The sequence below is a fragment of the Poecilia mexicana genome, unplaced genomic scaffold, assembly GCF_051168715.1.
Source record: "Poecilia mexicana isolate PSO_F unplaced genomic scaffold, ASM5116871v1 scaffold_1, whole genome shotgun sequence".
NCBI lineage: Eukaryota > Metazoa > Chordata > Actinopteri > Cyprinodontiformes > Poeciliidae > Poecilia > Poecilia mexicana.
Window position 1 is genome coordinate 10662972 of NW_028263370.1, and position 16407 is coordinate 10679378.

Consider the following 16407-nt stretch of genomic DNA (forward strand, 5'->3'; position numbering starts at 1 on the left):
AATACTTAGCCATTAGTTAGTAATGATGCTTAAGTTGGTGTCTTATGCTTTGCATATGTGCCAACTCTTCTGAGTTGGCACCAATTCCCAGTTTTTATTGAGATGTGAACTTGCACTTCTGTATTTCAAAATCTAAAATGATTGGAGTGATCCCACCTAAACTGGATGATCCCAAATTGAACTGAACTTCAGACATATTTTTATATAAATAAATCATGTTTTGTATATATGAAAGCAGAAAGGGGAGCATTTTCAGTACTTTTCTGGTCTTAGGAATACCTAAGAATTAGAAAGTCAACATATGGATTAGCAAAATCTTGCCTGAGTCATTGTACAATAGTTACATATTCCTTAAAACAGAGTTTGTGATTTGTAAAATCCATTACTGTGTATATAGGTATACATGTATATGGACAAAAATAAAACCTAGGATTCTTAGATTTCTATCACATATTGCTGAAATCTTGTTTCATTGTAATGAAACAAATATTGTTTATCGTCTCGTCTTGTGAGCTAGGTGTATTATTATTATCTTCCCACTCTACAGCTATGGCAGTATCACCAGAACAAAAGTTCTAAATGGGAAAAAAATAAATAAAGCTCCTATCTGTATGCATTTACTCTCTGGGTATTTTTCATTGGTTGAAATATGGATTACCTAAAAACAGCATGAATAAAGATTATAGTGCACTATGTACGGTATGAGTTTACGTGGCGTAACTTGCATGCTTGATTTCCCAGAACACTTAGTTCTATGCATGCTAACACCAGCATATGTAAGGGCTAATGCAGTTAGAGCCCAGGTCTTTGCTTCTATGTCTGCTCACATAATGATATTAGGGCTGATTCTACAGTTTGATCCAGCTATCAATGTCAATCATGTTAGCACTACTCAAAGCGGCAAGCCCTTAAGGGGTATTGGCACTAGGGGAAGGGAGGGGAGGAAATAAAGGCTGGCAGCTTTCTAATGCAATATAACTGGCAGATCTGAGAGCTTTTTATTATATTAATATATTTCTGGATAATTCCATCTCATCTCCTAACATGACTTAGCCTAAAACCCCAATCAAAGTCTCATTCATTCCATCACCTCAGTCGAGAATGGTGACCTGAAGTTGCTCAGACTGACATAGTTAGCAAAAACCTATAGCAGCCTGAAAAGGATTTCCATGTTTGTTTTTCTCTCCATTCTAAGTTCAAACCATAATTACCAAGGAAAGAACATTCTGCAAGAGTTACACATGGGCATAGCAAGTGTTGCACCTTGAGACTTGGTTTATTATTGAATGGATCAGATAGCATTGTGAAGATCATTTCATTGTCTTCCTACTATAGACTTAACCCAGTGTAACCAAATGCCAGAATTAAAACAAGAAAGGATTTTTTGCAAGTATTCACAACAGTGGGTTTATTTTCACTTGCCAAAAATTTCCTAAATCTTACAAGAACATGAAACATTGAATTGCAGCTATATGCTTTGCAAAGTAACTTTGAATTTGAAGGACAATTTGACCTGTCTCTTTAAGTAGCACCTGTTCTGAGACTTTGCCTTCAGCATGTCATCGCAATGCTTTTGCACTATCCCATTTAAAATTGTTTTTAAGAGCCTTGGACTGAGCAGTAGTTTTTATGATAAGCTCAGCAGACTTGCAGTTCCACCAGGTGTTTGCTAATTGCTGCTGCTAGTCTGGTGGAGCTGAGTGGGGAAGGTGCAGGCGAGGGGTGCTCTGTGAGGCGGAAGCTCAGATTGGTTGACTGCAACTCCATGGAGGAGCTTTGTGGAAACGGGCCATTTTCTATATGGGTGTTTAAGTAGACCCAATTTGATGCCAAGGAATTCTGAAACATGCCTGAAAGTCAAATCAACACTCCAGGTAAGATTGTGACGAGGGAATAACATTACAACCTGATATAAAGCTCAAAAGAGTTGATTTTGCATAATGCTCCCTTCTTTCTGTTGTCATTATTGGTACTCAGCATTTCCAAACCATGTTGATTTGTGAGAGTAAGTACAAAGTAATGCCAATCAACACATTCTGCAGATCCTTGACATTAAAACTTTTTACTGTCTAATTATTAAAAGGCCTTAATTAGGGAACTGTTGTAGAAGTCCAACCTGGATTTGCCACGGTGCTGACAGTTCTACCCCTCAGCATGATAAGGAAAATGGTAGATTCTATAAATGTAAAAGAAAATGTCAGTTATGTAACAGAAAATGTTTTTTTCCCAACACGAAGTAAAATAACATGGTTTGACTTTATTATGATCACAGTATAAGGGAAGGAATATGTTCTTTTAATTATAAATGCCAGTTCATAACATGGAAAAGTCTGAAAAAAAATGCCCTCTGAACTGCTGTGGTGAAGATGGTCTACGGCAGAAAATATCTACCCAACAGCAAAAAGTAATTCAATATTTCCCACAGTTTTTATCGGCTTTAAAGTCGTTTCCAAGGTTTTCCATATCACCTTGTAATGTTATTATTATGCCTCATTTTGTAGCACTTTTACCTTCAGTTCTTATAAAAATGCTACATATAGATACAGAAGATTCAATGAGTTTTCAAACGTGCATTAAAGGATCAAAGCAACTCTCCAGGTATGTTTTTAAGGAGGGAATGACATTCTAATATGAAGTAAAGCTCAAAAACGTCAATTTTACACAGTACTGCCCCTGTAGACTGAAATTATTTAATCTTACAAACACAATATATTTTTTCAGAGGGGACCTATCAGACTTACCCCAGGTAGAAATGTTCTTTGGCCAGGGGCAGAGACTGCAAGTTCTGTTTTGCATCCTTTTGTGCCTTTTGGAGCCTTGCCTATTTTCAGGGCTGACCATCTCTCTCGGAGATCCCCCTGCTGTGCTTCGTCTTATTCAGTCAGACTGCAGTTACTTCACTGCCATTTTGTTTACAATGAATTGATTACACCTGGGTGCTGCTTTTGATGTTCAAAACCCTGGAGCCGTGTGCTCAGTAAGTGAAAGTTAGTAACCCTGATCATTATTTTATTGGTGTTTTGGTCTACACAATATGAGCGTAGCAGGCAGTTTTGGCAGACGGCTCTCTTGTGGGTCAGCACTACACAGACACAGAATGGCCAATATATCAACAGAGTCAAAGCCTGAATTGCAAACAAAAAAGTAACAGAGGGGCAGAGTGTCGCACCAAAGTTTGTGATGGTTTTTATGATAATTCAGCTATTCATTACTTGACCAGAGAGGAGTCCCAAATGAGTAGTTGGTCAGAATGTGTAATCCTAGGAGGAGACAGCCAACCCATCATTTATGTCTTTGTCTTTCTTTCAGATTTGGCTTTCACATTTGATGCCTTCATGTCAACCTTTGCAGGTAAACAGTTTGATTCTTTTAAAGAAAATTGACCCAATCAACACTTCCAGTCTAGAAAGCAGAAAGGTCTCAGTTTGTCAATATCACTCCTCTCTCAATATTGGTTGCAATCTAAGCCAATAAGTGCCTCCGACTACTGCTGGGATATTTGACTTGGAACCGACTGCTGATTGCTCATTTACCAACTCCATTCAAAACCAGATTTTAATAATTATTGGATTTGTTTGATACTGTTAAAATGATTAAAACACTAGTACAGATCCCAAAGTCAATAGTTTCCTGTCAATATGTTGCATGCGTTTATTTTCTGTAGGTTAAATTGCCGTATTGGTAACTTTACTGGTTTCACTACGACATTAATCAGGCAGTGCTGCTCATGCAAACAGCTGCCTCCAGACTGCTGGCCAACACAGCAAAAGTGAATCATATTACGTGTTCTTAAATCACTGCACTGTCCTACTGTTTTAACAGCACTATACAGTCTTGGGTCGAAATACATTGATTAAATTTTCTCACATTTGTTAGAAGCATGTCAAGTATGATCCATGCATCTAAAGACCTGAGGAGTTCCTCAGGTCATTAGATACCTGCTTGCATCAGATACATCCAGGAATAAACTCCTATTTTACAGATGTGCAGAAACTGTCGGCTCCTTTATTTCTAAGACTGTTTACTCCAGCTTTTGACTGTTTTTCATGTAAAGAACACTGGATTGCCTTTTGTACAAATGATGCTATTTGAAAAGCGTGTCCTTACTTTACCTATAGTAAATTAGCGCGACAGTCTTAAGAAAATGCAATCACTAAGCGCTCTAAATTGCTTCAATTTACAGAGTATAGACAGCCACCACTTTCAGCGCACCTTTTGCTGGATGTTTGTCACACTACATGGAGCCACTGAGTTGAACCACATTTACAGACAAGGTCTAGATGACATTTGTGGGTTGATCATTTTTAGCTGTCTTCCACTTACACTAAGACCGAAGTAATGGACATAAATAGTCCAAAGCCTACGCCACAGGCCCTAACTAGATTGAAAGTTTTTACCTGCAAAATGCCTCAGAGGGATGCGTCTGTGAGCCAGCCTTCAATAGCTGATAAAACTAAGTTGTTTAAAGTAAGTGGTGTGCTGGTGCACAGTGGACTGCAGCTTGTCGTGCGGTACATTAGGAGTTGACAGATGGGAGTGAGAGTATGGGGAACCAATGATTTATTGCTGTGTGGACGACATTTAAAGTGGTGGGAGTGCTAAATCTGGAGGGGCAATGATGTAAGAGGAAATTAGTGAAAGAATGAACAAACAGCAGGAATAACACATGAAGAAACCAAACATGTATTCTTGATATTAATTTTGCTCAGTTCATTTGCATTAAAATCTAATTCATTATTGAACTAAAAAGAAGCAGTCTCAGATATTGCACGGAACAAGTGAAAGAGTGAAAGAGAGATGAAGGAAAAAAAAACAGCTCTTAATGGTTGACACTCAGTATAAATGATAAAGGAAACAGCTATGAGTGTCTGATAGATGTCCTATTTCAATAAGCAAGTGGATTCTACTGAGAGACTTATCTACATGTTATGCAGGGTGTTTCCTCCAGTTGATCTTTTGTAACATTTTGTCATATTACCACAAACCTTCCACCACCTCCGCTTCCGGCGCCACAAGAGCAGGCACCCTGTTCCAGCAGCTCCTACTCAATCCTGAGTTTTCTCTTTTATTTATTTATTTTTTTCAGATATGTTGTGTGCCGCCTTGCTTTTTCACACAATGCAGCTGACTGTTATATGGTCAGCTGCTGAGGTTTGGCACAAGTACCAAACCTCAGCCGTTAGCTCTCCATAGTCATAGCCCATTAAGTGACACAATATTTCCTGCAAGGTGAGGAGGAAGAGACTTGGGACATGTACTGTCATCAAAATGTGGTGACTGGAGGAGAAGGTACAGATACAGATCACAACTTGGTTCATCTAAAACCTGCGTATAGGTTTAACCTGTGTGTAGACTCCTTCTGCACAGAGAACCAGCTGTGACACACACAGTGAGGATACGGTCTGAAGAGACCGAAGAAAATCTGAGTGACTGTTTTAGCTTTGCTAAGTGGGAAGAGCTTTATATACCTCATGGGGAGAACATTAACAAGATTCCAGACTGCACCATGGATTGCATTAACTTGTGTGTGGAAAACACAGCGCCCTTCATTAGGGCAGAGTGTTTCTCCAATAACTAACTCTAGACCAACCCTGGAATAAAGGCTCTCCTCAAGGAGAAGAAGAGATCCTTTAGATCAGTAAACAAGGAGGAGTAGCTGCAGGAGAACAAAATCCATGGGGTTTGGAAGAGCCTAAGGAGTCAAGTTTGATCAGACACTCACTGCTCCCCCAAGCCCAGTCCCCCCTGCGCAATCCCCCTCATTTGTGACGACGGCCTGCTTTTCTTTTCTGAATTTCACACCTGTCAGTTCTCAGCCATCACACACTCCTTCAACTTAGGGAGAGGGTGATGTACCACGACTTTGACTTTGAGTGGACTCTCGTACGGACCTGGGTGTTCCCCTGAACAATAACCTGGGCTGGAGTCATAACCCTGATGCTCTTTACATGAAGGGCCAGAGCAGACAATACTTACTAAGGAAACTGAAGCCTTTTGGAGCAGAGGGGATGCTCTTTTTTGACACTGTAGTGGCATCAGGCATCTTCTATAGTGTAGCTGGTTAACAACTCTGGCCTCCCTTCAAGTGCAGGTGATGGGAGACAGAAGAAATCTGGCTAAAATGAAATTACTGTTGGTCAATATCTCCCTCCACATGCATGGACTGGAGAGCTCCTTTGGTGACAGACTGCTGCATCTTAGGTGCACAGAGGCATCATTGCAGATCCTTTCTCCCAGCAGCTGTTAGACATAACCACCACAACTTACGTTACTGCTGTTACTTGCACAGCTTTCTTGTAAATAGTTATATTGCTGTCTTCTATTCACAAACACTGTATACATTCATATCTTGTACATTTTAAAATGCACAAGATATGAATGTTGCGCATTTCTTTTGATCCGAGTATGCTATTTTTAATTACTGCATAGTAGTATTATTTTTATATTGTATATTTATCCTTAGTGTACAGTCTCTAATTTTTCTGTTTTTAATCATTTTAACTTTTTGTGAAAAGACATGCCTAGACTTAAAATTCACTTGCTGCTTATGCACCTGATTTTTTACACTTAAGCTGTTTTGCAAATAAAACTGTCAACAACTTTAGTAGATGTCCAAGTTGGTAACAACATACTAGACTTCTGGCTGTAATTGCAGTGAAAGATGGTTGTAGAAAACAGTTCATCTTTAACCAAAAGAAAGTTTGTGGCTGCAAAAAAAAAATGTCTCAAAGTTGTAGAGGTTGGTGTGTTGACTACTGAACAAAGATAAGTGTTTTACATTTCCAATTAATGGTATTTCCTGGCTTTAGTTTTACAAGTTTTATTTTGTTACTTAGAAACAATTTGTGCTATGTAAAACATGTTCCCAAATTAAGAATGACATGAAATTGTTTTTGGGTTTTTTTTGTATTTGCATATTTGTTAATTAGAGTTTTAGAATATCACTTTAAAGCAAACTGTAATCCTTTTAGACAAAAACTTGTTCTTCACTCTAGACAACACCCTTGGCAAATGTACACACTCACACACACATTTATCTTTAGAAAATTCTGCAGGGCTTCACTGCCTCTCTTTGCATATCTTACAACTGTTCCCTACTGTGATCTTAAGGTCAGTATGTTGCAAATATCAATATGTTGCAGAGCATGATCACAACATGTTTTTTTCTGTAGTATAGTGTTTTCATTAATTTGAGCTTTTTTTTGTTGTTCTTGCTTTTGTTTTGTAGACATGTAGTGGCAGAGATATCAAACACTACTGTATATCCTAATTTGTCTCCAGGCATTTTAGAAAATATTTGACTTTTTTTTTTCTTTTACTTTTTTACTTTATCATAGGTCTGCAATAGAATAGCATGTAGCAAGAAAACAAACATAATTTAAAAAAAAACACAACATTGTTTTGTAAAGTTATCTAGTTGGGGACGCCCACATGAGCTCAGCTTTAAGAAAAAAATGCTGTGAATATCAGGCCTGGGGCTTTCTAACAACCAGTACCATGGTTAGGATTTTAGAGAATCTTTTTTCCTTTCTTAATTTTAAATTCAAGTGGTCACATCTTTTTGTTTTTTACCGAGACAAGCAGGAGAGAGAATGAGATAATATAGTGAAAGGAGATACAACTGAATCAGATATCTATGTATATGTATGGTATAAAAAAACATTACTTTGTTCATGTCATTCATTAAATCAGACTAAATTTACTGTCTGAATTTTTTTGTCTTGGGTCATTTTTGGATGACGAATATTTCATTAAGTCAAGAATTCAAAATTCTTGAATTATTGAGATGTCTTTAAAACATCTGAGGAGGTGTTGCAGACAGGTCACAAACATGACCTCAAACTGGCCATTTTCTTGACTGGAGTTATCAATGGATTTGTAGTTTACCCACCACATCCCAACACCGGTTGACGAAGAGCCAATCAGGTAGACAGAGAGCACCAATTTCTGATTATGGCGTTTTACTCTGCATCATATTCTGTGATTCAAAATAGAAAATATTTTTGGTAAACCTGACCGACTGCAAGCAGGAAAAATTTAACTGGATTTAATTAATGTCAATGACAAAAAGTTCTCCCTTTCTATACAGTGTAGGAAAATATTTGATTTTAACTCAGTAAGAAGCCATACTTTAACACATGTTGCCAGTCAATGTGTTATTAGATAACCCAACAGTTGCTAGAGCATTCTACATGGCAACTCTCAGAGGAGCTATGTGAGCAAGAAGGCCATCAGTTTCCCCCTAATGATCCTCCTACCTCACAAGTCCTGTTTAGTTTTATGTCCCACATCCAACTTGCTGTGACATTCGTGTGCTGGCTATCACACTCCCTAAATCCTTCTCTCAGCTGTACACAGTTTTGCAGAGTTGCCCTCTTTCAGCTGCCATGGCTCTTGGCTATGGCTATATTCTGCCCCGGCTCCCTTGACCCAAGCTAGTAATGCATTACACCCCAGATCAATTGATAGATTGGCCCTGTCTGAGCTGCCGTAACTAAATCAGCTGCTCCTGATGATTCAGCACCGGCCAGGGAGCCGGGCCTGCTGTCACCAATCACAGATCACCAGCAGCCGAGACAGGTATGGACATTCTCCTGTCACTTGGACCTAATTTATTGCCCGCTACCACATTGATTAACCTTGTGCTGTGGTTCAAGCTTCCTATAAAAATTTGTGTTGGTAGGGTGGGGGCACTTATGAAGACGGAAGAGGAAACATAAAGGCAACAGGATGCTTACATTACTTTTGTAAACTTGAAAAAAGAAAAAAATAATAAATAACATAATATATGCAGCCACTCTTTCAGACTGTTGGTGGTCAATCATTGCTTTGACAAACATGTGTAAGTTATCATTACGTACTGAAAAGGAAATGTTCTATTCAGCCGCCTCCTTTACAGACCAAGAAACTTTCTCACCGCATGTTATGATTCATTCGTTCAATCATTCCTTTTCTATAGCCACTTCATCCCGCTCCTGGTTAGAGAGGGATGGAGCTATCATCAGGTAAAAGAGAGGGTACACCCATCACACACAACACACATCACTCCATTGATGAAATAAAAAGAATCTCAAACATGGACACTTTTGGTGTGGTGGAGGAAATCAGAGAACCAAAAGAAAACCCCGGGCATGCTCTGGGAGAACATCACATCTAACCATTGGTATAACACCACAAGATAAGATGTGAGACGGTTTGCTGTGTTTGACTAGACATAATGCAAAATTTAAGCAAACTCTTGTAAGTTTTGGACTCTGGACTTTTTTGAGAGATGGGACAGGATCAAGTCAACTGAGCTTCCCAAAATGATCTTTTTTTTTGCAAGCAATGCACACTATGTTAGCATTAACATTGAAATTGGTCAACTTTAATGTGGGGGTCGGTCATGTGGTATTTGTATGGGCAGTGGTGGTTTCTAATATGGGCAGCACGGGTGTATTTTTCATGCTAATGTAACATTCAGCCAGTTGAACAGAGTCTTACAGCAGCAGATGTTCACGACAGACATTGATGACATTGCCCAAAATGTGAATAGACACAGTGAAGGAATAAGAGAAACAGAGGACAAACAAAAATAGGCATATTGCACCTGCTATCATCATCCAACTCTAACAATAAGAATAACTCTCAAATACAAACAAAAATCATAGTTGTAACATTCACTAAAAGAGAAGAAATCCGTCCAGATTAACTATTTACAAGATGGCAGAGGAACAGCATAACTCAATGCGCTATTCCTGGCACATTGAAAATTCGTGTATTGGCTTAAATTGCAATACATATTGCAGGTTTAGGGAAAAAATGCAATGTCAATTTTATTTTTTTTTTATTTTTGACTATATATTGTGCAACATTAATCCCCATCTAGACGAAGGAGTGGACTCATCATATACTTGCTCAGGAGAAATACTTGATCAATCCAATTAGTTGGACTTCATTAAACATATAACTTTTTAGAAACAAGTATAACAAATTGAATTTGACAATGTGAATTTGAATCTATAGGATTGGCTTGGGTTGAATTGATTACATACATACTTCTGGATATAGAATAGAACTGGTTATCTTTTGAGCCATATTTTTATCAATAAGAACAAATAGGCAATTTGTTCCATTTGTTCTATCCATCTTTCTTAGATGGACCTTTCTTAATTGGAAAAACTGAGAATACTTTTCAAATCAGTTTTTTCCAAGACTTTCCAGAGAACTAACATAACACTATACAGTGGAAATTGTATTGGATTAATATGAGCTTTAGCAAGGTAATTTGGAGTATGAAAGAATGTTCTTTTCTGTTTCCATAAATTAAAACTGATTAAAAATAAACATTTTTAAGTTTCACATTTCAATCTCATTAACATTGCTCTCTATGAGCAGGTCCATAGCAATATCCTCTTCTGAAATCACTCCGGGTTGCTGATTTAGGCCGTATCGGGGTAGTTGAGCTAAAAAGGGAAGCATTTTGTTGTAATGCTTCCATGATTTACTCTCAGTTCTTAGCCTGGACAGCCAGAGGCTGTCAACAATCTCCCAGCTGTAGCCTCTGAAACACAACTCATGGGCCTAATGAACCAATGCACAATTACTTCAGGAAAAAGCTGGCTTGACTTGGGAGTAGAAAAAGGATGTGGGTGTTCAGAAACACTATCTTGTTTGTATTTTTGTAAGGGTGACAGGAAAGGAACATCTATGAAACATTCAAATAACAATCAAATATTTTCTGTGTTTTTAAGCCCCTTAAACACGCTGCATCTATACTATTCTACTGTGTGTTTTTACGTAGAAAAACACCAACAGATGGAATAATTTGACAGTGTTGTGTAAACAGCATGTCTGTTTCAAGTCAAAGAATCGCCGATTATTTTGACATAAAGTGTAGATGTAGACGGGTGCCTGTCCTGTTGTTTCTCAAATCAAAAATGTCCGATTTTGCTAACTGATCTGACTAGAGCAGCCCAAACCAATTATAGTAATGGTTTCCTTCTGACAGTAGAATGACAAGAAACTGAAGTCACTGATCCCAAATACAGCAAAAGATGTCCCGTTATTTTTATTTATTTATTTATTTTCCTGAGCATGTTGTGTTCTATTTTAAGCCTATGCTGTAGATGGCTTATTTCCATTTTAAGATTCTGGAATAAGGGTTAGAGACTTGCAGGGAAAAAGGATGGTGCTGATCATATCAAAAATAACAATTTAATTAAAAATAAGATACATTTTTCATATGCATTACCACAAACACTAAAACACCTGTGTACATTTTGTAGCACTCGTCTGTTCACTGCCAGTTTGGAGAATTTATAAAAGTTTTATGTATTATTAAATATATCTTAAGGATGAAGATATATTCCAAATGAAGAAGACAATAAATCAATTCAAACTATCCTTTGAGTTACAAATTGGTCACAAGTGGACTTATGAGCAGCAGCCTGAAAAACAAATACAAAAAAAAACTGCAAATGTATTTTTATTAAAATTAAATTGATTTCTTTAAGCAGTTTTAAGGCTGACCTACATTTTAACAATGGTTTATTTAGAGCTCAGCTTCTCAGTCTTAACATCTGATTCCTTCTTTGAAACAGCAGCTGATCTAAAAGCCTGCTTAGATATCACAAATGTTCTCAGCTTAACCCTAAGTGACTAACTCTAAAGTACTGGAAATAATTATTAATACATAATATTTATAAGCAGAATTACTGCCGTAAGTATTATTACCACCCAAACAGCTTTGTTCACAGATGGCCATACTTCAGGCTACAACAACCAACGGAGACTCCAAGTGCAATCTTAGTAGGACAGATGATGATACCATTGCTTCTAATGAACCAATAAGTAACCAGCAGCAGGCAAGCGAGGGTTATTTTGTAACAGTGACTGTATCTTATTAGTTTTTGTGCATCAGCAAAAAAAAAAAAAAAAAAGCTCTAACTGTCCAAGTACTGCAAACAAGAAAGCAACAAAATACAATTCTACAGAGAAAGAAAATATGGTTCAAATTTCTAAGTTAACCAGTGATTACTGTCTTACCACAAATGATGCCTGTAGATTGCAAACAATGACCACTCCAAGCATGAACAATTTATGATGGGAATTTTATTTTTTTTTTCTTTGTTGTAGAAGTCTATCTTGGCAAAGCCTTAGAAACATTGTTTATGTCCCTTTAAATAGAGTCACATCTGTACATAAACTATATTTGTTAGTTGAGTTTTGGAAGATGAGTATGTAGGTTGCACCCACAGCCAAGTAGCTAATACTCATACTAGCTTGGTCACACACTGCTGTGAGATCTCACCATACGTGTCAACCGGCATTCGTAACAAGTCAGCCTCTGTGGTTGTGTTGGTTAGACTGTCAATGACAGCACACCCAAGCTGATCACTCAAGTGTTTAATGGGATAGAGGGCAGATCTAAAAGCAGGTTATTCCTTTATCTCCACTTTAAAATTTGTGCTAAGTTGTAAGTAATGTAAGATAAGTAGTATTTTCGAAGAAGAAATCTTATGTTTTTTGAACAATAACATCTGTTCTGTTGCTAAGAGTTGCTAAGAGATGAGCACGTTTTCTGGTAACCAAGTGCCAAAGTAAACACACAAATAAAGTAAATACACAGACTTTTCCATTGTAACATTTTCCTGCCAAAAGTTGAATGAATAAAGAAAAATATTGATTGCCCTAAGCACAATTTTCCTCATTTGTTGTACCAAGTTTTGGAAAACTTACAAAAGACAATATCTGGTTGGTTTCGGTTCAGATTCTAGTTTTAATCTGCAACATGGCATAATTATAAAGGAAGATTTGTAGAAAGACTTGTGACAATTGTTGATGTGAAGGTGAGTTTTAAACCTATAAACAGACTTTGTGCCATTTACAGTCATTAGCTGGTCAGAAAGTTGAATATCCTTTCTTTTTCCAATTGGCAAAAATGTTCTTTGTGTGTGGATGTTGTTACTAATAAGCAATAATCACAGGTTATTTTCAGAATCTGTGTAGTGCTTCAAATGACTTTGGAGGAACCATAAAAACTGTAAGAAGCTATTTGAAAGAAAACGATTTTCAACATGTCGACATATCCGGCTTATTGAGGTGGTGAGAGAAAGCAAGACTTCGCTAGATACCGGGAAGATGGAACAAAGTCTTCCTCCAAATATTTCTCCTTGTGGAAGGAGGGCTCAGAAAAATACTGAAAATGCTGCTCCTATGTCTTATATTATAGGTTCTTAAGTAACTTTAGAGTCAAATGAAACATCAGGAGCATAAAACTGGAGCGAGAGTAGAGGCCACAGAATCCTCAATGGTGCTTAACAGGCTGTCCTGCAGTACCGAACTCAAAAAACATAAAAACATATATTTCTACATATATAGATGGCATTTTCCTAATTCCTAACACAGTGATGTGCTGAAAACAGACATGATCCTCATGGCATCTATTCTCAACACATCAGAGCTGACTTTTACCAACACCTCACTTTGCACTGTCATCTTTTGTCATTATCAAACCTGCTTGCAGCAGCACTCTGATAGAGATGATACCACAGGGATTCACAAAAAAGTAACAGATGGTAAGGAAATTACCAAAATACTTTACAGACTCGGGACTTTGCACTTGATAAAAACAGAGTGAGTGGATTATTCATTTTCTTTCATCTGCCTTCAGATCAATTCAAGAATAAACAATCCAGCATCACCTATATACCTAAGGGGTTCTTTTTCATGTACATCATATACGATGTTTGTTCCTTAACTCCTGAAACAGATAAAGAAAAACTCCGCAAAGCCCAACAGAAGCCTTACAAAAGGACGAAGTGACTGATAAGCAACACCTACATGAAAGAAATGTGAGAAAATATTGAACAGTAGAAAAGTAAATATGTGCTTCTCACATGAACACAAATACATTGTGGATACATATATATATAATATAATTTACATTAAAAATGTAAATAACATGTTTAAAAAAACTCAACACGTTTAAAAGCATGTTTGTTTGATTTTCAAAAGATGCACAAAGGACTTTTGCACTTACATTGTTCATGTACTCGCTCAACAGGTCTTGCAGGGCCTGACGAACAGCGTTGCATTCAGCCACAATCCGTTCGCGGCGGTCATCGCGTGTGCACGATGAGTCAGCCATTAGCGCAGCCCCACTGATGATGCTCTCCAAGCGCTCCTCCAAAGAGGGCCTGAAACGAGCCTCGCTGAATGTCAGAGGGTCCAGGATGATCTTGTTCTGCAGGAATGAAAAAACATGTATAAGGTCAGAAAACGAATGCTGACCAAAACAAAAACAAAAAAAAAAAAGAGAGAGAGAGAGAGACCAGAAGAGAATGTGTGGTATGCTGTATTTCAATTTTATCCATACTGACTTAGAAAATGTGAGTCAAGTGTTTTATGAGAGTATCCCCGGAGTAAAAAACAGCAGCATTTGCCTGGAGGGAATAATCTGTCAAAACAGATCAACGGCTGTGTCATCTGTTGACCATATTCCAAAAAGATCCCCGCTCACCAGCCTGTAAAATGATGTGTGTACAATACGGCCATACACAATGCAACAGTTTGCTTCTTCCTGAAAACTGAACGTCTTGTGAGGCAAGTTCTCCAAAATGCATATTTTATATATAGTTTAAATCTAATAATTGATTAAGGTTCCCATGCAGTACCAGAGCTGGAGTGTGAACATAACATACCATGCCATGCCAAGTGATAAAAACCCAAAAGGAAACCTCAGTGAGATCTATTTGCCACTGGGCTATAGTGACCTCTGCTGAGGCCTGTATATTAAGTATTGATGCTTACTAATGAGGTCTACCTTCAGTCTGTTGAATATCTCTGCTCTCTGATCCGAAGTAGGGGAAATGTACAGGCAGGTACACTGAGCTCAGAATAATGATCCACTTTCTCTTGCTATTTACATGTAAAAAATAAAAATTGATTTCTAAGAAACACAGTTATTATGAAGGAGGAAACTTTTAATTGGGGAGGATTTAAAGGTGGAAAAGAGATGCATGACAACAAAAAGAGTAGCTTTGTGTAAGTCTAAATTAAGTTAAACATCTGAACCAGTCAACTTATTGTTTTTTTTTCTCTTTTTATTTTCATGCATAAGGGTTGCTATGCCCTTTTCAATCTGTCAGTAAAAGTTCATAAATTGCCCCTGAAACGTTGCTTTGTTCATGGTTACTTGAAACATGTCCATATTTTTTTTAACTGGTACTACTTTGATTTCTAAATTGAATTCATAATGTTTTTTTTAAACAGCTGCCCACCTTCTTATTTAATTAGCATTGTTCTTATATTGCTTTATTTGATGCTATTGTGGTTTTCTTTCATTTGTATTTAAAACATTTTGAATAAAGTCTACAGCTCCAATTAAACTCCACACTGAGTCTTTAAACTGAAAGACGAGACGTGCCCTGCTTTTTTGTTATTTGATCAGCCATTTAAATTAAGCCTTACCTAATGACATTACCAATTACGGTTTATAATTCTAGGCTTTAAAAAAAATTGGTAAAACAATTCAACAGTGGATGCAACGCTAAAATTAGGATATATTTTTGTGATCTTAATGTCTGCAAGTAAATCTGACAAGAAAAGCTGTAAAAATAACTTACGTGGTGAGTTTGGCATATGCTAAAAAAAAAAACTGTAAGAACAAAGGCAGTGTACTTGAAGCAGGTTGCTCCAGGGACAGAGTGACAGACTGTCAAATGATGCCAAATAACCTCTAAAGTAAGAACGAACAAGATCTCTAAAGTCTACTTTTTTATCTGAAGCAGACAAGTGCATAAGTTGCACAAGATAAAAAGTGTTTGCACTAAAATGTCTTACATGAACACATTCTGCATATATGAAGGTTCATGATTAAATTCACCAAGTGTTGCCCTTATTTGCAGTCTTTCTAATGGCATCTATTTCAGAAATTACACATTTTGGTAGAACAAAGAAAGTTCCATTTACTCTGTATCTCGGTATGAAAAGGTCCAGAGAAGAAAAGACCACAGAGGGGAACTGAGAACATTCCTGAAGACTGGAATTATATTTTTACTCCACATGGCTTGTCAGAGTACAATTATAGTAGAGACCTGGGAATAAACAAAGATGAAAAGTGGAAAAGCAACAACAACAAAAAACAAACAAACAAAAAAAAAAACAATGTAACTGGAATATTTTCAGTTATCTTTAAAAAAAAAACATGATTATGACTGACGGAGACAGCTTCCTCAAGGTTTAGTGATGAATAAATGAAAGTTTTATGAGCAGTTGGCCTGTTTTCTGGTCACTTTACATGTCTATAGTAGCTTACCCAGTCTTTTGAAAATAAAAAGAAAAATGTCAGCAACAATGCAATCTGTAAATGTTGAGTTAAAAACAATGTGTCTCACATCCCTAATAAATAACATGATAATTAAT

The 16407-nt window shown here is 37.2% G+C and overlaps 1 protein-coding gene across 2 annotated transcripts in view; it reads right to left on the reverse strand.

Moving 5' to 3' along the window:
- Positions 1-16407, reverse strand: part of ctnna2 (catenin (cadherin-associated protein), alpha 2) — a 304010-nt gene that overhangs the window by 223199 nt on the left and 64404 nt on the right. For both annotated transcript variants that reach the window (XM_088004302.1, XM_088004304.1), the window contains exon 7: positions 14024-14227. In XM_088004302.1, the coding sequence (XP_087860428.1) occupies positions 14024-14227 (204 nt within the window). The remainder of the gene's footprint in view (positions 1-14023; positions 14228-16407) is intronic.